This window comes from Lepus europaeus, chromosome 4 (genome assembly GCF_033115175.1).
Source record: "Lepus europaeus isolate LE1 chromosome 4, mLepTim1.pri, whole genome shotgun sequence".
In the NCBI taxonomy this organism is placed as follows: Eukaryota; Metazoa; Chordata; class Mammalia; order Lagomorpha; family Leporidae; genus Lepus; species Lepus europaeus.
The window spans coordinates 90,071,523-90,097,138 of NC_084830.1; the positions used below are offsets into that span (position 1 = coordinate 90,071,523).

The 25,616-nt window shown below is 41.4% G+C and overlaps 1 protein-coding gene and 1 pseudogene across 2 annotated transcripts in view; one reads left to right on the top strand and one right to left on the bottom strand.

Annotated features, from left to right (window-relative positions):
- The first annotated feature begins 2,175 nt into the window (after window positions 1-2,175).
- The window catches only part of TCEA1 (transcription elongation factor A1), a 65,174-nt gene continuing 41,733 nt past the window's right edge, over window positions 2,176-25,616 (top strand). Inside the window, exons 1-2 of one of the 2 annotated variants that reach the window (XM_062188495.1) lie at window positions 2,176-2,432; window positions 16,928-16,990. In XM_062188495.1, the coding sequence (XP_062044479.1) occupies window positions 2,370-2,432; window positions 16,928-16,990 (126 nt within the window). In that variant the 5' untranslated portion in view covers window positions 2,176-2,369. The remainder of the gene's footprint in view (window positions 2,433-16,927; window positions 16,991-25,616) is intronic. The other variant, XM_062188493.1, reaches the window with a different exon arrangement.
- On the bottom strand, window positions 16,117-16,852 carry LOC133758181 (phosphoglycerate mutase 1-like; annotated as a pseudogene).

Genomic DNA, 25,616 nt, shown 5'->3' on the forward strand with positions numbered 1-25,616 from the left:
CAAGAGTTAAAATGTAGAATAGAGGAAGCTGGGTGGAAACAACTTGCACATCCATCAATTGATGATATCACCAAATAAAATGTTACACATACATTTCAATATTCAGCCATAAAAGGGAATGAAGTACTGATATATTCTACAACATGGGAAAATCTTGAAAGCACAATAAGTGCAAGAAGCTAATCAGAAAATATCATATTGTATGAATCCATTTATATGAAATGTTCAGAACATGCAAATTCATAGAAAAAGCAGACTGTTGCTTGGCAAGAATTGTTGGAGTGGAGTTGGGGGAAAGAATCAGGAATGACTGCTTACTTGGTACAGGGTTTCTTTTTGAGACGATGAAAATTCTTGCAAAAGGTTTGGGAACTATCCAGTGGTGACCATTGCATAATATTGCTACAGAATTGTATACTTTAAAATTGTTCAGATAGTATATTTTATTTGTGCTTTTACCACAGTTAAAAAGGAATTAACTGAGAAAAGTTAAAAATGACAATTATTATAATAATTCTAATATTAGAATAATTTAAGGGTACAAATCCACAACCATAAAGGGATTATTAAACATACACATTAATTGATGCATCAAGCAGACAGCAAATGGGGATATAAATATTGGAAAACTGTAATTTTTGGCTAAGGGGCCAACATGGAACCTTATATTTGCCTTATGGATTTACTTGTTTTTTCAGGACACATAGAATATTTACAGAAATTCACAAATCTCAATAAATTCCTTTCCCATTACATACCTGCATTCTTACAATTTAAGTTAGCTATCAACAATAAACTCTAGTTAAAAATGGGAGCACGCATTTAGCACAGTGGGTAAGCTGCTGGCCTCCCATATCAGAGTGCCTGGGTTTTAGTCCTGGATGTACTCTGGATTCCCACTTGCTGCTAATGCACACTTGGGAGGTAGCAGTTATGGCTCAAGTACATGGGTCCCTGCCACCCACGTGGAAGTCCTGGATTCCAGGCTCCTTTTTAGCCCTAGCCCAATCTTGGCTGTTGGAGTCATTTGGTGATTGAACCGGTTAGCAGATGGAAGATCTCTGCCTCTTTCTACTGTTCAAATTTTTTTAAAAATTAAAAATGAAATTAAAAGGAAATGGTCCAAATGGTTCTTCCCCCCAAGTGTGTGAGTCAGAACTGGAGAAAACAGTCACCTCAGCATATAAATAACACTATTTGGTGGATTTTGATTACTGATAAAGTTAGTGTGGGGTCTTGATAGCAAATAGCATGAGTTGGTAATAAAAGCTGAAGGAGTCTATACTTCACACTAACAATATGTGTCTTTCTACCTTGGCTTTCTGTTGTTAGTGATAACTCTTATTTAAAAAAAAAAATTACTTCATTTGAAAGGCAGAGAGAGTGCCTATCCGCCTGGTTCAGTCCCCAAGTGCCCACAGTGGTGGTTCTGGGTCAGGCTGAAGCCCAAGGCTCAGTCTCTCCCACGTGGGCGTGGGCGGCAGGCACTCAGGTACTTGGGGCATCACCTGCTGCCTCCCAGGCGCATTCGCAGGGAGCTGGATGGGCAGCACGCAGGGACTGGGCCGCAGGCACTCTGATATAGGACGCCGGCATCTTAACCCTGAGACAAACGCAGTCCTTATTTTTAAGGACGCTAACTTCCTCTTCTGTCTTCAGAAGTAGTTGAGTTGCCTTATTTAATTTCTTTGTTCACTAGTACTTAATTCTCCGTATTCAAAGTGCTATGTGCAAGGTTGGTCTGTCCTTAAGAAGCTTACAAACGAACCCAAAAGTGACCAGACGCGTGCCCTAACAGGCTCTTTAGGTGCTGGGTTACGTTCTTCTGCGTAGCTGTCTACCATGGAGACCGCTCAGGATCCTCACGGACTTTCAAACCCGCCAAAGTTCGATTCTCCGAACCCGCCTCCCATTCGAGCGACGCGGGTCCCGCTAGGTTCTAAGGCTCTGGGCGGCTCCAAGGGACCCCGGGGGGCAGAAACCCCGCCCTGTGCGTTGAGAGACGCCCAGCAAAACCCGTTGCCTTCCTCAACCGCTGGCGGGAAGCCGTGCCGCCCTCTTGGCCCTCCTCCCTCAGGCCAACGCCCGCCGGAATCCAGCCCGGTGAAGCCGCGACTCACCGTTTCGCAGCGATCCGCAGTTGATTAGTAGCGCCTGTAGGACGCGCGCGGGCTCTACTAGTGCGGCCTGCGGGGAGGAGCCACCGCTGCCGCCTCTGGTCTGGTTTGTGAGGAAGGCCCTAGGCCCGGGCCTGCCGTGGTGGGACTCGCCGGACGCCGGGGCTCGCGACTGCTCTACGTCCTCTCCACGCCACCTTCTGCCATTTCGCGGCCCCAGAGGGCTGGGCGCGGGGAAGACCTGCCGGCGCCATGGAGGACGAGGTAGTCCGCATCGCCAAGAAGATGGACAAGATGGTGCAGAAGAAGAACGCGGTGAGCGCGGCGGGTGGTGCGGGCCGGGAGCGAGGCCGGGTAGGGTGTTGCGATCCCGGCCTGAGGAGCCCCCAGACCCCAGCGGCGGCCCCCGCTGCCCTCGGGCGGAGAGTGACGCCGGCCGCCCCCGCGTCCTGGGAGGGCGCCGTGGTGAGGCCGTGCGGGACCACGGCCGCCGGCGTTGGGACCCGCGCTGGGTACTGCGAGGTCCCCGCTGTTGGCACGGCGTAGTGAGCCTAATCGAGCCAGGGCTTACGGTTTCGCTCTCCTTTGGTTTCACTTCCGAGGTGGTAAATCCTCCCCAATCTAGTTTAAGCACCGAAAAGTAGAGAAAGCCCTCGCTCTTTGAAAGAATGTGTTCATTATCGCGATCGGCGGTTCTAGACGAGAAATACCGAATAGCATTCCGTAAAGATTTGTGATCACTTTTAGACGCTGTGCTGGTAAGATAAAAGGGAAAACTGCTGGATCTTGGTTTTTGAAGACGAAACATCCTTTTGGCCGTCTCAGTTACATTACAGGCTTGCTTACGAGTTCGAAAGGTGAAATATGTTGTAGCCTCGCGGCAGGTTGCTAAACGTTTTTTAAAAGTGTATTTTGTCAAGTCGTAGTGTACAGCAGAGCTGTAAACACACACTCACCAAGGTGTGCTGGTAGATGGATTTGGACAACCATAATTGCTGGGTACTTCCTCAGTGGTGCACAGTTAATACCGGTGGCATAATCTGGATGTGTGTGCGAACGTGTTCTCTTGTGGTCTTTATGAGGTCGTGTTACGACCAGTTTTACGTTGTGTACCGCTTTCGATCCTTTTCTTCATACTTCGCTGTTTTCTGCTAAACTTCCATGATGCTCTTCACCTGAATTTGTTCCTCCATGCTCAGCACATTTTCATTATCAATGTACCTGAAATGATTTATTCCCAGCTGTGACTAAATCCCATGTCAAACTAATGAGAAAGAAAAGAGATGCTGTGATTTGCACGACACTTTTAAGAGTTGCAGAGCAGCTGCGCAAAATTCTTTTCGCACAACACAACTGTGGGTAGGTAAGGTGCATCCGTTTTACAGATGAGGAGACTGAGGCAGTTAGCGATTAAGTACTTCTATATAAATTAAGTACTGTGTAGTTTTGTGTTAAGCTGGAACCAGGTTTTCTGCTGGACGGCAAGCTTTGCATATGATAGCCAGATCAGAAATTAGTGTTACCATTAAGTACTTAAGACTACAAACATCCTCTCTTCCTCTTTTCATTTAACAGGTGTTTTGCCTCAGCGTTCAATTTCATACTCTGTTAATCTGTATTTGCAATTTTGCCTTTTTAAAGTATTTCCTGTTTTCTGTTCCAGATCGTGCCTTTGCCATTTATTTTTCTAATACAGTCCTTTCATTCCCCTACAGGAAGTGATGGTTTCTGGTTATTTGATAGGCTAACTTTTTTTTAAGCAAATTTATTTATTTTCATTTATTTGAATCGCATCTGCTGATTCATTCACCAAATGCCCACAACACCTGGGGATTTGGACCAGGAGAAGCCAGGAGACAGGAGCTCAATCTAGGTTTCACAGTGAGGGTGGCAAGGACACTACTGGAGCCATCACCAGCTGCTTCCCAGGGTACAAGTTAACTGGAATTGAGAGCAAGCCTTGAATTTGAATGAAGGTACTCCAGTATGAGATGCTGGTGCCTTAACTGTTGTGTTAAATGCTCAGCCCTAGTTTGAACATTTATTATTTTGTTTAAACTGGAAAAAATTTTCTCTGGGTGGAGAGCCTCAGGGTCCCATAGTAGAAGCTTTCAAGGGGGAAAAAAATCCCTTTTTTGGGGGTCATTGTTTTGTCTAATTCAGGCTATAATGTTTATCGCATTGTGTTTATTTTTGTTTCCATTTCCTTGTAATAGGTGTTTCTTAAAATCTGTAATTCCTCAGCAGGCAGGTATGGAGAAGATACAAATGTATTTACAGTTCTCAATCAAATATCTGGATTCTTTAGTAATCAGTGTTGGAAAGAATGAGGGTAAATGCCACAGGTAATTCTCAAATCTAGTTGTATCATCTCAAATCTTAGTTTTCTGATACTTCAAAACTTGACCAGTGTAATAACTTGCCCGGAAGAAAAAAAAAAGGTAAAGTTGGCTCTTTTCCTTTATTTCCCCTCGCCACCTTCATTTTCATGTCCACACTCTAGAAATTCAGATAGGCTGATGAAATAAAGAGCAAGGTCAGAATGACACTCCTTCCCTCTCCCTAAAGTACACAAGCTACTGGCCAATAGCCTTCTGAGAGTTCTATAATTTAATGAGATTGTTTTGGAGGTGGAAGGATTGTTGTAGATCCCCCCCCCCCCCCGTGGTTTCTAGATTTTTCTCTCATAAGCTGCTCTTTATGCTATTTTTATACTATGAAAAGGTAAACTTTGCTCCAAGAGTAATAATTACCATTTGAATTGACAAGTTTGTTTAGATGCTGTTATTGGATATCATTTTGTTTTTATAAAACCCTAGGTGTCACACATAAGCTAAATAAAAGCAGCAACCATATATTGAGCTGTCACTCTGAGCTGGGTCTTCTACAAGTACAGTACTTAGGAGGGTACTTCAAAAAGTTTGTGGAAAATGGAATTGAAAAACAAGCTTATTTTGAGGCAAAAAGTGCACCCCCCCAACCTGATATATACATACCATACCTACCTTTTTTCATTTATTGTTCAGATATCTTTGCAGGGTAAATATTTCTAAAAATGAGGAAACTACGTTTTTAAAAAATTAAATGAATTGCCCTAAGCTTAATACCTAGTAAGTGGCCAAATGAAGATTTTTGTGAATCTGAATCTTAAGCTGCAAAGCTAGTACTCTTCTATTAAGCTACATTGTCTCTCTAAAAGATCCTTGGATCTGTTTTTGAGCCATGATAGACTACAGTTTAGTGAATAGAAGTCCAGGAAGTAAAGCTACTTCCAGGGCAGGTAGGTTTCCCTAAATACTCACCTCAATAACCTGTTCCTAGGACTGCCAAAATATTGTCCCTGGCTGTTGATGGCAAATAGTGTTCTTTGTGGTTTTACAGAGTGCACATTCTCAGGCCACAGAGAACCCAGAAAGTACTTTTACATTTTTAGATATTAGTTGTTTTTCACTTAAGCTTTTTTCTTGTCATTTTCACTTAATGTAAGTAACCAAGTCTTATTCCTAGATCTTCTGAACTTTATCTGTGTGATTTTAGGCAAGTTCTCTAATATCACTTAATATGTTTTTCTTAGTAAATTGGAGAAAATTTAGTAAAGACTGGGTAAATATAAAGTGCTTTCTAGTGCCTAGAATGCCGTAACCCGAGGTTGTCTTTGTAAAGGGTTTAAAGACTTTTTTATTTGTTTGAAACGCAGAGAAAAAGAGGATTGATTAGTCTTCCATCCCAAATGTCCTGGATGACAGGGGCCCAAGTACTTGGGCCGCCTTCTGCTGCTTCTAAAGTACATTAGCAGGGAGCTGACTCAGAACAGTAGTGGCTAGGGGACTTGGACTGGGACACCAATATGAGATGTGGTGGCTTAACCTGCTGTAGCACAACACCGGCCCTAGAGGAGCTTAAAATTTTTTTTTAAAGATTTATTTTGAAAGAGTTACGGAGAGGGGGAGAGAGAACGAGTGAGAGAGAGAGAGATCTTCCATCTGTTAGTTCACTCCCTAGGTGGCTTTAATGGCCAGCACTGGGCTGGACTGAAGCCAGGAGCAGCTTCTGCATCTCCCATGTGCGTGGCAAGGGCTCAAGTACTTGGGCCATGTTCTGCTTTCCCAGGCCATTAGTGGGGAACTGGATCGGAAGTGGAACAGCCAGGACTCAAAACTGGTGCCCATATGGGATGTTGGCATTGCAGGTGGCAGCTTTTACCAACTATGCCACAAAGTCGGCCCCTTAATAGCTTTATTGAGATAAAATTCACCCAAAGTATTTGCCTTAGTGGATTTCTAATAAATTCACAGATTTGTACAGCTGTCACCACTGTCTATTTTAGGGTTTTTGATCATTTTAAAAAGAAATCCTGTCTCTTTAAGTAGTTACCTACCATTCAGCCTCTCTTCTCAGTTTCCCAGACTGCCGTGACAACTGCTATACTTTCTGTCTCTTTGTATTTGCTTATTCTGGAAATTTTCTGTCAGTGAAATCATACAATATGTGGTCTATGTGACTGATGTCTTTCACTTAATATAATGTTTTAAAGGTTAATCCATATTATATATCAGTACTTTATTCTTTTTTTTTTTAACTGAGTAGTGCTCAACAGTACTGGTATATACCACATTTTGTTTATTCACTCATAATTTGATGGACATTTTAATTATTTCCACTTTTTGGCTGAATGAATAATAATGCTAAGAAGATTGTTAATAAAATTATTTTTATTTTGAATTTATTTATTTGAGAAGCATAGTGAGAGAAACAACTCTGGTAGTTCATTCCCCAAATGCCTGCTGTGGGATCCAAGTCAGGTGCTGAAAATTCAATCCAGGTTTCCTCCGGGTGACAAGGACCCATCCACTTGGGCCATCACTACTGCCTCCCACAGTCTGCATTAGCAATTAGCTGGGATCAGGAACCACCACTGGGGTTTGGATCCAGCGACTGATTTGGGACACAGGTGTCCTAAACTGTGATTTTTTTTTTTTTTTTTAAGATTTTATTTATTTATTTGACAGGTAGAGTTACAGAGAGAGAGAGAGACAGAAAGTTCTTCCTTTTCCGTTGGTTCACTCCGCAAATGGCCGCCACGGCCGGAACTATGCCGACCCAAAGCCAGGAGCCAGGTGCCTCCTCCTGGTCTCCCATGCGGGTGCAAGCGCCCAAGCACTTGGGCCACCCTCCACTACCTTCCTGGGCCACAGCAGAGAGCTGGACTGGAAGAGGAGCAGCTGGGACTAGAACCCGGCACCCATATGGGATGCTGGCGCTGCAGGCAGAGGATTAACCAAGTGAGCCATGGAGCCAGCCCCCTAAACTGTGATTTAACCACTAGGCCAACCCCACCTCCCAGTACAAGTGTACATATAATTCCATTTCTTTGGAGTATATGCCTGGTAGTATGATTACTACCTCTTATAGTAATTATAAGAAGTAATTCCTGGAAATGTGTATTATGAAAAACTCTGCATGGATTTCAAATTTTTGGTATTCAAATAAACTTTTCATCCTATTTTTCCAAACTTTTTTTTTTTTTTTTTAGATTTACTTGAAAGGCAATGTGACAGAGAGAGAGAGAGACTTAGAGACTTACCATCCACTGGTTCACTTGCCAGCTAGGGCTGGACAAGACCAAAGTCAAGACCTCTATTTGGGACCTCCCATGTGGGTGGCAGGGGTCCAAGTACTTGAGCAGTCATTTGCTGCTTTCCCAGGCACATTAGCAGAAAGCTGCCTAAATGGGGTAGCCTGGATTCAAACTGACACTCCCAGATGCCAGTATCACAAGGAGCTCTGCCTTAGTGCTGTGCAGTATTCTGTCTTTTTGATTATAGTAATTTTGAATGTTAAGTAGTATCTTAGTGTGGTTTTTATTAGCATTTTCCTTACGACCAGTTGAGCATTTTTTCATTGTTTCTTGACCATTTCTGTTGAAGTATTCGGCTCTTTTGCCCATTTTTAAATTGGGTAATATCTTTTGTTAATTGTAAGAATTTTTTTTTAACTTTTATTTAATGAATATAAATTTCCAAAGTACAGCTTATGGATTACAATGGCTTCTCCCCCATAACTTCTCTCCCACCCGCACCCCTCTCATCTCCTGCTCCCTCTCCCCTTCCACTCACATCAAGATTCATTTTCAATTCTCTTTATATACAGAAGATCGATTTAGTATATATTAAGTAAAGATTTCAACAGTTTGCACCCACATAGAAACACAAAGTGAAACATACTGTTTGAGTACTAGTTATAGCATTAAATCACAATGTACAGCACATTAAGGACAGAGATCCTACATGAGGAGCAAGTGCACAGTGACACCTGTTGTTGACTTAACAAATTGACACTCTTGTTTATGGCGTCAGTAATCACCCTAGGCTCTTATCACGAGTTGCCAAGGCTATGGAAGCCTTTTGAGTTCACCAACTCTGATCATATTTAGACAAGGTCATAGTCAAAGTGGAAGTTCTCTGCTCCCTTCAGAGAAAGGTACCTGCTTCTTTGATGACCTGTTCTTTCCACTGGGATCTCACTCGTGGAGATCTTTCATTTAGGTCATTAGATCTTTCATTAGGTCATTTAGGTCTGCAAATACTAACCGATAGAATAAAAAAAGGAGAGAACGATCCAACATGGGAAGCGAGACTCATAGAATGGCAGATGTCCTAAACAGTACTCTGGACTCAGAATCAGCCCTTAAGACATGTGGATCCGGCTGAAAAGCCCATGAGAGTATTTCAGGCATGGAAAGCCAAGACACTCTGGCAAAAAACAAACAAACAAACAAACAACCTAAATGAAAGATTTTCGTGAGAGAGATCCCAGTGGAAAGAATTCTTTATATTTTTCATGAGACCCTTAACACATACAAAATATGAAGATATTGTTGCCTTTTCTGTGGGTTGGCTTTTTATTCTCGATGGTGTCCTTTGAAGTACAAAAACTTTCATTTTGATGAAATTGAATTTATGTGTTTCTGTGATCTATTGTGGTGTTACTACAAATGTGAGATAATAAAATCATAGTTCTGGGGCTGGCGCTGTGGCACAGTGGGTTACGCCCTGGCCTGAAGCGCCGGCATCCCATATGGGTGTTGGTTCTAGTCCCGGCTGCTCCTCTTCCGATCCGGCTCTTTGCTATGGCCTGGGAAAGCAGTACAAGATGGCCCAAGTCCTTGGGTCCCTGCACCCATGTGGGAAACCCAGAAGAAGCTCCTGGCTTTGGATTGGCGCAGTTGCGGCCATCTGGGGAGTGAACCAGCAGATGGAAGACCTCTCTCTCTCTCTCTCTCTAACTCGAACTCGGACTCTAACTCTGTCTTTCAAATAATAAAGAAAAAAAATCATAGTTCCTAGTTTTATAGTAATGTTACTGAGCTGTAACTCATATACTTATGATTCAGTATTTCCTGTTTTAAAAAGTAAACTTCTTAATATTTAAACTTTTCAGTCTCATAATAAATTCTTTTAAGAAATGTTAGAGTTGATTGGGCTTAAATATACTCATTTAAAATGCTGGTTTATGGCTCTTTGGGACTATTTTTATGGTAGAAACAACTCTTTCTGTGTCATTGTACCTCCTATCAGTCATCTGCCATGTGTCAGGATACATATTCATCTGTTTTATGTTACCTCATTTGGCCATTTCAACTACTCACAGTCAGTTATTTTTGCTCACCTACATATAAAGAAGCTGAAACTTGAAAAACACAAATAGCTTTTTACAATTAGGAAATGACAAAGCATGAGTTTGTATTTAAATATGTCATATACTCTGATATAGCTTGTATTATTAACTGTAAACCCCCCACTATACCCTCTTTTTTTTTTAATGTATATATCTTGAGGAGAGGGGTGTTTGTGTACGGTACAGTTTTGTATATACTTGAGCACTCAGTACAAATTTTAATACTAAGTTTTGTAAGAGCACTTGTTTCATTGACAGGAGCACCAACAATGTAAGTAATGAAATGGCTTTAGGTTGTTTTCTAGCCAGTACTGTGAACAAAATTTGACTCGAAGTTAGAATCTTTCTTTGTCTTGCATCATTATCTCTGGGAGATGGTGCAATCTCAGACTTGGCATGTAGAGGCAGGTGATGATTGGGAAAGGAGAAAGGAGAGAACACATCGTTTTGTTTCACAGTGCTTTTCCCCTGAGCTCACAGAGCATAACTGTCTCTGGTGGACAGATGGAATGGAAAGAGCAGTGATGTAAGGGGCAGAAGACTACAGTTTTTGCCCTATGTGTTGCACTACCCATCAGTATGTCCTTGGGCAAGTCACTTTCCTTCTCTGGGTACATGTTTTTTTTCTTTGTGTAACTGAAAATTTGAAGTAGATGATCAGTGTTTTCTGTTTTACAATTCCCTGAAGTTGGAGGGTTTTGGTCTTGCTCATTGCTGTGTCTCCAGCACAGAGCAGAGCTTGATACGTTTTGTTAATGAGTATTTGTTCAGAGGCAGTGGAGTGTAATTTGACAGAACTGGAGTGGATCTCACCTTTTCTAGTTAGTAGTTGCATGTTCTTGTACAAGTTTAATGCATCTAGGCTTTAATTTCCTATGTCCAAAGTGGATGTAATAATTACTAGCTTCCATAGGGTTTATTGTTAGGGTGCAGTGACATAATGTATATATAGTATTTTCCACAGTACCCAGCACATAGTAATACTCAAGTTTTGTCAGTAAATGGCTTATTAACCATCTGTTTTGGCCAGTTTCACTTAAATCATAATTTTTTTGAACTTGACTGAAGTTTTTGTTGTTGTTGTTGTTGTTAGAACACAGTGTAAAGGTCATAGAAGTTTTATTCCATAAGTGTTAGTTTGATTTTTCACCAAAGAGATTTGAGAAGAAAGGGAACATAGCAAAATCAGTGTAAATCTATTACCTCTACTCTAAAACAACTTAAACCATATCACATTGCTGATATGTTATAAGAATCAATTTTCTTTTGACAGATGGCATTATGTAAGCCACGAGGATACCTTTGAAGGAACTCCTACAAGTGTGATTCCTTTTCTTCCTTTCTGGTTGGTGCTTGATCAGAAATGGATACATTGGTAGAAAATATGGACATGGTAGATGGAGGATACAGCTCCACAGTCCATTAACCAAAACCTTAAGGTCTGATGTATTTGGGGATCCAAAAATTTTCACATCTTAATAAAGATAATATGGTACATATGTCATATTTTTTATATTCCCAGTGGGACCTGGGCAGTTCCCAGTAGTAAGACATTAACATTTATATCATGAAATGCACTCTTACATTAAGTGGGATAAATATAACATAAATTTGTTTACATTTGTCACTGTTAGATGGGTGTACTAAAAATTTATGAATAATCTAGAAATCTATTTAGTTTTATTATTTGCATGTAGGGGATTCATTTGTGTAGAAAATGTTATTTCTGAAGAAATTCTTTTTTTTAACTTTTATTTAATAAATATAAATTTCCAAAGTACAACTTTTGGATTATAGTGGCTTTTTCCCCCCATAACCACCCTCCCACCCGCAACCATCCCATCTCCCACGAAATTTTTTTTTTAAAGATTTATTTATTTATCTGAAAAGTTAGTACTGTTTTAGTCCCAAAAGTCAAATCTAATGGCTGTCAGTTTTATGTGGAAAAAATACATGATAGAAGCCCTTACTTGATTTTAAAAAAATATTTATTTATTTATTTATTGAAAGGCAGAGCGAGCAACAGAAGGAGGGAGAGAGAGAAAATGAGAGAGAGAGAGAGAGGTATTCCATCCACTGATTCATTCCCCAGATGCCTGCAGTAGCCACATCTGGGGCCAGGCTAAAGCCAAGAGCTAGGAACTGCATCCGGGTCTCCCTTATGGGCAGTAGTGGCCCAAATACTTGGATCTTTTTTGACTGCATTAGCAGGTATCTAGATTGGAAGTGCAGTAGTTAGGGCTTGAAGGAGCATTCTGATATGGGATGCTGGCATTACAGGGGCAGCTTAACCTGCTGTGCCACAATGTCAGCCCCTTTACTTGATTTCATTTTTAAGAATATGAGTATAGTAATATCATGACAATCTATGCCTGCTTCTTCCTTTAGGATACATAGTGTAAAGAACTGCTCTAGGATTTTGTATTTTGCTAGGATATGTTTCATTGATTTGTAGGATGCCTAGTTTTCATATTTTAATGTTTTACAAAGCAGGATGAGTTACACTTATCATTGGCCAGATAGCTGTTGTGTACTTTCATTGGCAGAATATCAAACCTAGCATCAAAATTTGCAGAATGGGAAAATCTTGGAAGAAAATCTGAGATGCATTTGTGGAGTTTTCTTTGAACCCTGAGGAAGTAAATGGTTGTAAAATTGCATTGGGGGTGAAAAATAGCTCCACATACTACAAAATCACCTGAGAGCTAATGGCAGTATCTCTCTCTCTCTCTTTTTTTTTTTTTTGTCTTTTTTTTTGACAGGCAGAGTTAGACAGTGAGAGAGAGACAGAGAGAAAGGTCTTCCTTCCGTTGGTTCACCCCCCAAATGGCCACTATGGCCGGCATGCTGCGCCGATCCGAAGCCAGGAGCCAGGTGCTTCCTTCCAGTCTCCCGTGTGGGTGCAGGGCCCAAGCACTTGGGCCATCCTCCACTGCCTTCCCGGGCCACAGCAGAGAGCTGGACTGGAAGAGGAGCAGCCGGGACAGAATCCAGTGCCCCGACTAGGACTAGAACCTGGGGTGCTGGCGCCGCAGGCGGAGGATTAGCCTAGTGAGTCGTAGTGCTGGCCAGCAGTCTTTTATGGCTTCTTTTTTGAAAGAATGCATTCTTGGTGGTTTTTTTTTTTGAAGGCAGAATACAGAAGTCTTCCATCTCTTGTTTCACTACCTAAATGCACACAACAGCTGGATCTGAGCCAGGCCTAATCCAAGAGCCTGAAACTATTTATTTAGGTCTTCCATGAGTATGACAAGAACCCCAAGTACTTGGGCTGTTACCCACTGCCTCCTAGGTGCAATAACAGGAAACTGGATCAGAAGCACCGAGCATTCAGGACTATAACTGGCACTCTGATATGGGATGCAAATGTTCCAAGCAGCAAACACTGACTTAACACACTGCACCATAACACCACTTCCCTAGTGTTCTTGCTACAGCTCTTTTTAGGGTAAAAATAGGTATCATTGAATGAGTCAAAAAGTGATTCATAGGCGTCAGACTCTGAGTATAGAGTAGTTTTGGAAACATCTAGCTGATTTCCTTTACTTACATTTTCTGTATATATAAAAGCTGATATATGAGAGCTGGTGGTGTTGCATGGTGAGTATGGCCTCTGTCCCATCTGCTCTACTTCTGATCCAGCTCCCTGCTAATTGCTTTGGAGGGGCAGCAGAGAATGGCCCAAATGTTTGGGCCCTTCCACCCATATGAGAGACCTGGATGAAGCTCCTGACTCTTGGCCTTTTGGCTTCAGCCTGGCCCAGAGTTGGCTGTTGTGGCAATCTGGGGAGTGAACCTATGGATACCTATGGATAGAGGATCTCTCTCTGTCTCTCCCTTTCTTTTTGTAACTCTGACATTCAAAATAAATAAATAAATAAATCTTTTAAAGAAAAGTTGATATATAGTAAAATTCTGAGACTAAAATAATTCTTTCAATAAACAAAGTTGTAAGAAAACATATGTCATATTTTAATCGCTTTTTCTATGTTGCTGGTATATAAATTAATGTGTCTAAATACAAAATTTTAGGGAAATATTAGACTAAATAAAATATGATTAAGTGAATATAATAGATTTGATGAAATATGATAGGTTAAATTAATATTAAATGGAACATTTGGCCACAAGCTGTAGGTGGTGCTATTTCTCTAATTTTATTCCTCTTTTAACTTTAGGAATATTCTGTGATTCTTTCGTGAGTCTTATTTTGTTCCTTTATCTAGATGGGAGCTTTTTTTTTTTTAAGCTTATTTATTTTATTTATTTGATAGAGTGAGAGAGAGAAAGATATCTTTCATTCCCTGCTTTACTCTACAGATCCCTGCAACAGCCAAGGCTGGGTGGGCCAGGATAAAAGCCAGAACCCAGAACTCCGTCTAGATCTCCTATGTGGTGGCAGAGACCCAAATACTTGAGCCATCACCTGCTGCTTCTCAGGGTGTGCATTAGCAGGAAACTAGGTCAAAGAGGAGCTGGTATTCAATCCCAGGTATTCTGGTATGTGTGTTTCAAGCAGAGATTTACCTGTTGCGCCACAACCTTTGCCCTTCCATGGGAGGTTTTTACTCCATATTGGAATTGACAGTGGAAGGCCTGTGAGCTTAACATAGTTCATAATTCTAGATTTTCTTTCAGAATTTAGTCTTTACCACTATGCAAGAACTGGGTAGACAATAGTATTCTTAGACAGAGCTGTGAGATGCTAAGAGACCTGATGACAATTGTAGCAGTGATATCCACTCTCCCTTTGCTTGAGCAGATGCTAGAGAAGTGCAGCATCCCCACATTCTCAGACTTGACTCTTTCCTTAAGCAGGTTTTGCATGTCTACTGAGGACAGAAACAAGTACTACTAAAAATAAACTTTCACAAAATAATACTTATTTTATTTATTTATTTATTTTTATTTGACAGATAGAGTTAGACAGAGAGAGAGACAGAGAGAAAGGTCTTCCTTCCATTGGTTCACTCCCCAAATGGCCGCCACGGCCGGTGCTGCGCCGATCCGAAGCCAGGAACCAGGTGCTTATCCTGGTCTCCAATGCGGTGCAGGCGCCCAAGCACTTAGGCCATCCTGCACTGTCTTCCTGGGCCACAGCAGAGAGCTGGACTGGAAGAGGCGCAACCGGGACGAGAACTCGGCGCCCATATGGGATGCCAGTGCTGCAGGCGGAGGATTAACTGAGTGAGCCACGGCACTGGCCCCAAAATAATACTTATTTTAAATGCTTTTCATAACCTAGTAAATGGAATTTATGATCCTCTGATAAGTTTCAACCCCCAGTTGAAAAACAGTATATTTATGTTCTATGTATATTACATGTCTTTGTTCTCAAGTGAATAAATGGGCCATTGTATGTTATGGATAGAAATCATAAAATAATTTTTTTAATTGTATATCACACTCCTTTATTGCTCTGATCTGGAAAAAAGATTTACTCAAAATTTACTCAAAAAATAACAGATATACTCAAAATGAGTACCTGGCCTATGTGGCAGGGCCAGGCTACTGGAAAATGTGATTCGGAATCACTCACTGAAAGACACACTTTGGACATCCTCAAGAGACATTTCACTGCCACAAAACAAGGCAGGGGAGGGATCCTAAGACACATCAGGAGGCAGTCCTACCCTTAAGGAGCCAGGCTCATTTTCTGGTGACCACAAAGGGGACTATTTGAATGACTGCTAGGAACCCCAAAAGGGCTTTTGTTTAGTATCAATTTTATATGTGTGTGTTTTTATAAAAGTAAATGTATCACAGAAACTAAATTCGGGCTTGATCCCAACCTTTCTAGGGCCAGCTTCTCTTGGGTAAGGGAGGATGTGGTGGTTGTGTTTTTAAGTCACTGTCCAGGTTACATTAATCTTCCACTGGAATGACTGCAGCCCCCAGGGCAGTGGCCTGACTGCAGAAGCACAGAGGACTGGCTCCTGGGAACACAGCAAACTCTCCTGCCTCTCCTAATTGGTCAAGACTTAGCATAACTCCTTCCTCTCCCAACTCCAGCAGGCGCTTAGTAAACAGTGCACTGGCAGACACGAGTGTTTGGACCTCTCAACTCTGTGGGTGAGAGGAGTCTTCCTTCAGTTGGACCGAAAGCCAGTACCTCATGGATGCCATCCTGACTAGATTTTGTGAAGGGGGCGGTGCAGGAGACAAAATGGTTGAAAGGAAAGCAGGAGCCCCCAGTCTGCAGCCGCAGCTACAACCTTAGGTGCCTACAGAGGTGGTCAGTGTGACATGTGCAGGAGACAGGTGCAGAGGATTGGGTGGGCAGGGAGGGTAGTGCTGGGGATAGTGTTCTTCCCACTTGCCTTCACTTCTTGTTCTTGCCCTGGACAGCCATAGCTTCTGTAGCTTTACCCATGGTCTCTTCATCCCCCAGGAACTGCATGGGTTTGACGGGCTTCCAGTTAGCTCCATGATACCCTCTTCAGAGAGACCCTTAGATGCTTGGCAATGCCCCAAAGGCTGTTGCTATGCCTTGCGATCAGTACCCATTTCCCCTCCTTGATGTGGAGCATGATCTCTTCATTGCAGGAGGGCAGGGCTGTGGCCATAGTGTCCTTCAGACTCTCCCAGGAGGGCAGCTGATCTCCAGTGAAGTCTGCATACTTACCATCCTTAGTGATGTTGCTGTGGAAGGGATCAGGCTCCATGGGAGGCAGAGAGACATCATAGGAGCACTGCCAGATCTTCACCTGGGCATCACCATGCTTGGTGGTAGTTTCTGCTTTACTGAGGTCTGTCACAGCCTCCCAAAGTGCAGCTTGTTGAGGCACCAAGTCCCCACAGCTGGCAGCCACATCTGATCAGTGGCATCCAGCACCACCTAGAGTATCCAGTCTTTCCTGCACTGAGGTAAAGCAGTTGTCAGATTCATAGCCAGCATCTTGCAGGGCCTGCCTGCCACACTTTGCCTCCTTGTAGCCTACCTGGCCCAGGTCCGCATCATACTAGCCACTGAGGCGGTTCACTAGGTTCCAGGTACTCTCACCTGGCCAGATCAGCACCGGCTTGTAGATACTGATGAGACTGAGATGTGTGGTGACTCATATTTGTAAATTTCTGACCAGCCCCTGTTTTATTGTCCTGGGAATTCAATATGAAATTATTTTATTTTACAGGCTGGAGCATTGGATTTGTTGAAGGAGCTTAAGAATATTCCTATGACCCTGGAATTGTTACAGGTACACACTTACGTTTAAAACAGTTTTTGAATCAGTAATTGTCATAAAATACTGAAATTTCTTTAGTACCAGTATGTTATTTTTACTGTCTTATGGTATAAACCATTACTCTATTTTTTAAAAGATTATAACATAAATAAAAAATTACTAAATTGCCATTAGAGAAAAATATTGCCTTCCCTAGGAAGAATGAAACCGGAATCTCCTGGGTTGATAGTGGTAATGAAATCCTACTGTGAGAAGATGTTGGACTTGTAGCCCTGAATTGTTTTCCCAAGACTTTACATTCTTTTTTTTTTGACAGGCAGAGTGGACAGTGAGAGAGAGACAGAGAAAGGTCTTCCTTTTGCTGTTGGTTCACCCTCCAATGGCCGCCGCGGTAGGCGCGCTGCGGCCAGCACACTGCGCTGATCTGATGGCAGGAGCCAGGTGCTTCTCCTGGTCTCCCATGGGGTGCAGGGCCCAAGCACTTGGGCCATCCTCCGCTGCACTCCCGGGCCACAGCAGAGAGCTGGCCTGGAAGAGGGGCAACCGGGACAGAATCCGGTGCCCCGACCGGGACTAGAACCAGGTGTGCCGGCGCCGCAAGGCAGAGGATTAGCCTAGTGAGCTGCGGCGCCGGCAAGATTTTACATTCTTGATCTGTCATCGACAGGTGCTGCCAGCTTAAAGCTGGCCTCAGGGTGAAAATGACAAGATGTCACTCTTCTCCCTTTTTTAGCACTGGCTAAGCATGTTTACAGTGGATGTCTAGTAGACATTAATATTACTTGATCACTTCGGTCTTAAGGTTTCATCAAGACTGAAACGTAAAATAAAGATTTAACAAAAGTCAGAATGTTAAAAAGGAAAGAAAAAATAGCCAGTACTATGAATCTGGCTCTTTTCTTCCAGATACTTAATATCTACAAGTATCTTCCTTGGTATTTCTTTTATAGTAAGTCAGAATTGAGGAAAGAATGGTGAGGTTTTATGAATATGGTTGGGAGAAAATAATTTATTTTCACTAAATTCTAACAAATCAACTATCTCAGTGTTCAAGGTACTAACCAGTTGTATTATGATATTTATGACAAATTAAAAAAATCACATATTTTAATTTCAATCAACTTGTAATTATTACAGATATACTTAAAGTCCATTTTTGCTCACAGTGATGGTTGCTATTATGGTGAATCTTATTTAATGTTTTAATAAGGGAGCACATATAGTATTACGCTTTAAGTATTTTGTAATCATATAACATAATTGACTTTCATTGTAATTCTTTGTATTTTATTTAAATTTTTTATTTGAGAGGCAGAGAAATGGAAAGAGAGACAGCTAAGAGACAGATAGAGCTCTCTTCTGTTAATTCACTTCCCAAATGCTCAAAAGGGCTGGAACTGGGTTGAGGTTGAAGCTGAGAACTCAATCCAAGTCTCCTACTTGGGTGACAGGAACCCAATTATTATTTTTTTTAAAGATTTATTTATTTACCTGAAAGAGTTAAACAGAGAGAAGGAGCGGAAGAGGCAGAGAGAGAGAGAGATCTTCCATCCGCTGGTTCACTCCCCAATTGGCCGCAACGACTGGAGCTGTGCTGATCCGAAGCCAGGAGCTTCCTCTGAGTCTCCCATGTGGGTGCAGGGGCCCAAGGACTTGGGCCATCTTCCACTGCTTTTCCAGGCCACACCAGAGAGCTGGATTGGAAGTGGAACAGCTGGGACTCGAACCAGCACCCATCTGGGATGCCAGCACTGCAGGCGGTGGCTTTACCCGCTACGCCACAGCGCCAGCCCCAGGAGCCCAATTATTTGAGGCATCACCACTGTCCCCCAGGATCTGCATTAGCAGGAAACTGGACACATGAGCTAGAGCCAGGTACTCTAACTGGGATATATCTTAAGTGTTAAGCTTAATGGTTGCCTCCTATGTATTTTATTTAATGTATTTTAAAAGTATTCTGAAAAGGACTGTTAAATTCCCTAGACTGCCAAAGAGTTCCATGGTTTTAGAAAAGTGGTTAAGAACTCCTTTGAATGTAGCTCCAAGAAAGACACGATGTTCTCCCACCTTCCTAATTCAGATTTCTGTCCAAGGATCGGTAGCTTATCTTCAGTTAATTCTAAACTTCCTTTTGAGACACTATATTATCTATCTGTATGTAACCTTATCCTAGCAGGCATATGTTGGGAAAACCATGTCAAAAATAACAATAATCCCAGCATTTATATAAGAGATGTGTACAGTTACAGAGGGCATGGAAATTGGATACCTGTCTCTCATTTTTGTCATATGCTGCTTTTTTTCTTTTTTTGGAAAGTTTATATAACAAAATTTGAGAGTTTCTTTTTTTTTTTTTAAAGATTTACTTATATGAAAGATTTAGAGAGAGATTTTCCATCTGCTGATTCACTCCCCAGATGGCTGCAACTGCCAGGTCTGAGCCAGACAGGACCAGGAGTTTCATCCACATTCAGGTCTTCCATGTGAGTGGTGGGGCCCAGATACTTGGGCCATATTCTGCTGCTTTTCCCAGGCCATCAGCAGGGAGCTGGATCACAAGTAGACACAAACTAGCACCCACATGGGCTGTCAGTGTTACAGGTGGCAGCTTTACCTGCTATACCACAATGCCGGTCCCAAAATTTGAGTTTCTTTATGGTCAAGAATTGTTTTGGGTTTATAAACGTCACTAAGATAAGCTTCAATTCTGGGGAAGAAAAACTGACACGTAAACAAGCAGAAAGATGTAGGTACCCAGACAGAAGTCTGTGTAGCATTCATTTGGAGAGCGGGGAAGGGAGGGTGGGAAGAAGCACAAAGAGGTTTACTTCTTACTCTGATAGTTATTCTGGAAGGTTCATTTGGGTAGTAAAGCTGGAGCTGAGTCTCTAAAGTTGAATAGGTTCTCCATCAGCAGGTAAGCCAGGAAGGATATTCCAGGGAGGAAATTGTATGTAGAACAGAGGCATGTTAGGGATGGGGTAAAGGAGGAGATGATCATATTCAGGGTTGAAGGCATAGGCAGGATGTCATGCAAGACTTCTATGCAATCCTGAGAGTAGTTCTGTTGAAAGGAGTTAGGAGATTTATACATTGGAAGAAGTGGAAGGCTGGACATAAGAAGGTTCATTGGCTAATGCAGTGACTGATTTAGGTGAATAGTGGTAAGGGCTTGAACAAAGCTATTAGCAATGAAAGTGAAGAGAAGGGAAATTTGTTAATGATGGACATCCTATAAGAATTGCTAGCTGATTGGATATGTATAAAGGATTGGAGGAATTTAGGATGACTGAGTTTTTTTGCCATGGTGAGTAGGAAAATTTAAGAAAGGTGGTGAGGAGGTGAGGTCAGGATGATAAAAAATGAACAGGTGTTTATCAGTTGTCTTCCCTATTAAGCTGCTGAGTCCTGTGTTAGAGTGTCGAGGTGTGATTCCTGGCTCTGGCTTCTGATTCCAGCTCCTTGCTGTTGCAGATCCTGGGAGGCAATGACATTGGATCAAGTAATTTGGATTCCTGCCACCCACTTGGGAGACTTGGTTTGAATTCCTAGCTCCTGGAGTGGCTCCTGGTTTTGGTCAGCACTTATGGGTGTTTCGGGAATGAATCAGTAGATGGGAGCATACACTCTGCCTCTCTCTCTTTCTCTAGAGGTGAAGAGATAAAGAATAATTTTTTATACATTCAGTTTTGAGATGCCTGTGAAACAAATATATGCAGATGTCTGATAGATAGTTGAGTATATCTTCAAATAGAATTTGTGCAGTGATGAAAATGTTTGTTTGTGGTGTCTTATATCTCCTAATAAAGCAATTGGGTGCTTGAAATGAATTTTAATTTAAATAGTCATGTGTAAACATCTCTAGAGTGTTCTAGAAAGGATAGGTTTAGGAAATACTGGGACCTAATAGCACAGTGGTGGATTGTATCCTCTAGGTAGAAAGTATCAACAGTGTTAGGATGTACCAAACTGGTTAGATCAAGTGAGAACTGAAGAGTCCATTGCAGTTTACAGTTACGAGTACAGGAAACTTTCAGCATCGTCATAGAGCAGAATGCTCTTGGTTTGGGTTGAAGATGAGAAAATAAACAGGGAGAAAAACATTGCAATATATTGGGCTAGTTTTGTATGTTTTATATATGGTAGAATCACTCATTCAATAATAATTTTTTAAATTAAGACTGAAACAACTTGTCACTGTGTGATATCACAGTGTGATATTTCTGTATATGTATTTGCTGTGTAATGTCCAATTGATGTAAACACATCTATTTCCTCAAACATTTATCATTTCTTTATGGTAAAAGTATTAAATCCTTTCTTCTACTTTTTTTTTATGATTTTATTTATTTGAAAGGTTGAGTTACAGACAGAGAGGGAGGCAGACAAGAAGGTCTTCCATCCACTGGTTTAACTCCCCAAATGGCCACAACAGCCAGAGCTAGACCGATCTGAAGCCAGGAACCAGGAGTTTCTTCAGTGTCTCCCACACTGTGCAAGGGCCCAAGTACTTGGGGCATCTTCTATTGCTTTCCCAGGCCATTAGCAGAGAGCTGGATTGGAAGTGTAGCAGCTGGGATACAACCCAGTGCCTGTATGGGCATGCTGGCACTTCAGGCTCAAATACTCAGGCCATCTTCTGCTTTCCCAGGCCACAGCAGAGGGCTGAATAGGAAGTAGAGCAGCTGGGGACTTGAACTGACCACCCATATGGGACAGACGGCAGCTTTACCCGATATGCCAAAGTGCCAGCCCTCTCCCCCCGCCCCCCCCCCCCAGTTTTATTAATCCAACCTTCCTCTCTTCTTCCCATCCTTCCCAGCTTTTTTTTTTTTTAAGATTTATTTATTTGAGAGGCAGAGTTAGAGAGAGAGGGAGAGACAGAAAGAGAGAGAGGTCTTCCATCTGCTGCTTCACTCCCCAAATGGCTGCAATGGCCTGAGCTGGACTGATCCAAAGCCAGGAGCCAGGAGCTTTTTCTGGGTCTCCCATTTGGGTACAGAGGCCCAAGCACTTGGACCATCTTCCACTGCTTTCCCAGGTTGTCAGTAGGGAGCCAAATCGGAAGTAGAGCAGCCCGGACATGAACTGGTGCCTGTATAGGATGTTGGTGCCACAGACAGAAGCTTAACCTACTATACCACATTGTCAGCTCCCCTTTCCAGCTTCTGTTAATCAACATTTTGTGTTCAGAATGAGGTTGTTTTTTGTTTTGTTTTGTTTTTAAGCTCTGATATATGAGGAAGGATATGTAGTATTTGGCTTATTTCACTCAACCCGATATCCTTCATTTCTTTTCATTTTGCTGCAAATGGCAGGATTTCTTCCCTTTTTTTTTTTTTTAAATGACTGATAGTATTCTATCATCTATATTTACCACATTTTCTTTATTTTCTGATCTGATAATGGACACCTTGGTTGACTTCATATTTTGGTTATTGTGAACAGTGCTGCAGTAAATATGGTGGAGTGATTATCTCCATGATTTCATATCTTTTGGCTATATACCCAGTAGCTGGATTGCCAGAACATATGGCATTTCCATTTCTAGTTTTTAAGGCAATCTTTGTACTGTTTCACATACTGTCTGTACTAATTTATATTCCCACCTAGAGTTCTCTACATCCTTGCTAGCATTTGCATTTGTTACTTTTTGTCTTTTGAAGAATAGCCATTCTGACATTGGTGAGGTGATACCTCATTGTGATTTTGACTTGTATTTCCTTGATGGCTAATGATGTTGAGCATTTTTTTATGTTTGTTGGCTGTTTGTATTTCGATTTTGAGAATTGTCTATTCAGTTCCTTTGCCAGTTTCTTAGCTGGCTTGGTTATTTTGTTGTTGAGTTTTTTGAGTTGCAGATATAGTCTGGACATTATCCTTTGTTGAATAAATAGCTTGCAAATATTTCCCATTCTGTAGGATTTCTTTCACTCTATTGTCTCCTTTGCTGCGCAGAAGCTTCTGAGTTTGATATAATCCCATTTGTCTAGCTTTGCTTTTGTTGCCTGTGGTTTTGTGACCTTATCCTGTGGGTGATTCTGTGCCTGGCTGGGAGACTGCCTGCCTAGCCCATGCAGGAGGTTAAGAGGGCACACCATGCCTCCTTGGAAAGACCCTGGTTGGGGGCTCAGCATACTGAGACCCATGCATGACCTGACTACTGGCAAGCAGCAGTAGCCCCAGGCACATTTCTCTTACCCCCCCACTTCATGTTTAAGGGTCTTGTAATTGTTAACTAGGTAAGCAGCTCCTGGGTGTGGCCCCAACCCATAAGACCACTTGGAAGGCTACTAGATTATGTGACCTTCAAGCTGATTGGAGAAGTATAGAGGCACCAATATCAGCTTTATCCTGTAGAGTTAGAGTTGCTACCCCGAACTAGCTACTCTCCTCTGCCTGCCCGATAAAAGCTTGTGCCTGATTGTTAATAAATGGACATGTTCACTGAAACTGTCTCTGGTGCTTCTTGTGAAGAACGCTGTTAACCCACCATCCCGACAGTGTGGGCCTTGCAGGATGAGCCCATGTTATCCAAGAAATCATTGCCTACACCAGTGTCTTGAAGTGTTTCCCCTATGTTTTCTTCTAGAAATTTCATGGTTTCAGGTCTGAAATTCAGGCCTTTGGATCCATCTTGAGTTGATTTTTAATATATGGTGAGAGGTAGGGATCCAATTTCATTCCTTTACATATGTATGTACAATTTTACCTGTACCACTTATTGAAAATTTTATCCTTTATCTACTGTATGTTCTTGGCTCCTTTGTCAAAAATCAGTTGTCTGTATACATATGGATTAATCTCTAGGTTCTCTGTTCTGTTGATCTATGGTATTGGTTTTTATGCCAATACCATGCTGTTTTAAATACTGTAGGTATTGCTATATATATACCTGAATAACTATATATATATATAACTATAGCACTATATATAAAAATGATACACACGCACACATATGCTTTGAAATCATATTCTGAGGCCTCCAGCTTGATTTTTTTTTTGCTTTGGGTTATTTTGGCTATTTTGGGTCATCTGTGTTTCCATGTGAATTTTAGTATTTTTTCTAATTCTGTAAAGAATGTCATTGGTATTTTGATAATGATTGCACTGGATTTGTAAATTGCTTTAGGTATTGTGGACATTTTAACAATTTTAGATCTTCCAAACCATGAGCAAGGAATATTTTCCCATGTTTTGATGTCTTTGGTGATTTAATTGTTATTTTATAATGTTCATTTTAAGGCCTTTTCAGTTATTTCACTGTTCCTAAATTTTTTTTTAATAGCTATGGTGAATGTGATTCCTTTCTTTTTCTTTTCAGCAAGATCACTCTTGTTTACAAAAATGCTACTTTTTTTTGTATGTTGGTTTTATATCCTGTGAGTTTGGAAGGATGACCTTTCTCTCTGTCTCCCTCTCACTGTTTGTAACTTTACCTCTCAAATAAATAAAATCTTTTAAAAAAAATTGGAAAGAAAAAAAATCTAAATATCCATGTCCACAGATGACATAACTTTGTACATGAAAAACCTAAACAATACACCAAAAAGCTGTGTGAACTGATAAAACAATTTAGTTTCCGTTGGTTCTCTCCCCAAATGGCCACAACAGCCTGAGCTGCACCGATCTGAAGCCAAGAGCCAGGAGCTTCTTCCAGGTCTCCCACACAGGTGCAGGGGCCCAAGGACTTGGGCCATCTTTTACTGCTTTCCCAGGCCACAGCAGAGAGCTGGATTGAAAGAGGAGCAGCTGGAACTAGAACTGGTGCCCATATGGGATGCTGACACCACAGGCGGAGGATTAACCTACTGCACCATGGTTCTGGCCCCCTTTCCAGTTTTAATATTCTTTATTCTCTTTAATTGGTCTTACTAATACTTCCAGTACTAAATTAAGAGTGGTGAAAGTGGATGCTCTTTCAGATCTCAAGGGAAATGCTTTCAGCTTTTCCTACTTAGTTCAGTGTGTTATTGATTGTTGGCTTCTCATATATAGGCTTTGTAATTTTGAAGTATGCTGTTTCTGTCCCTAATATGTTGAAGATTTTTATTGAAAAGGGATGTTGAATCTTGCCAGATGCTTTCTCTATTTATTGATATGATCATACGGCTTTTGTTTTATTTTGTTGATGTGATTTATGATGCTTATGGCCTGGAAAACCAAGCATAAGTGCTAACATTAAAAAAAAAAATCAGAAATCCCAAATAATCTAATGATGCAACTCAAAGACTCAGAAAAACAAGAACAGGAGATGCAAAATAATAATCAGGGCAGAAATAAATGAAATCGAAACTAAAAAATATATAAAAGATCAACAAAATGAGAGGCTAGTTTTTTGAAAACACAAAATACACAAACCTTTAGTCAAACTAAGAAAAAAAGAAAAGCACAAAGAAAGTAAGATCCAAAAGGGGACGTTACAACTAAGACCACTGAAATACAAAGATTTGTAAGAAACTACCACAGACAAATGTATTCCAACAACTTGGAAAACCTCAAAGAATTAAATTCATACCTGGATAAACATATGCTACCAAGAGTTAATCAAGAACGTAGAGAAAACCTGAAAAGATCAACAAGTAATGCCATTGAAGCAGTAATAAAGTCTACCATCAAAGAAAAGTCCAGGATCTGA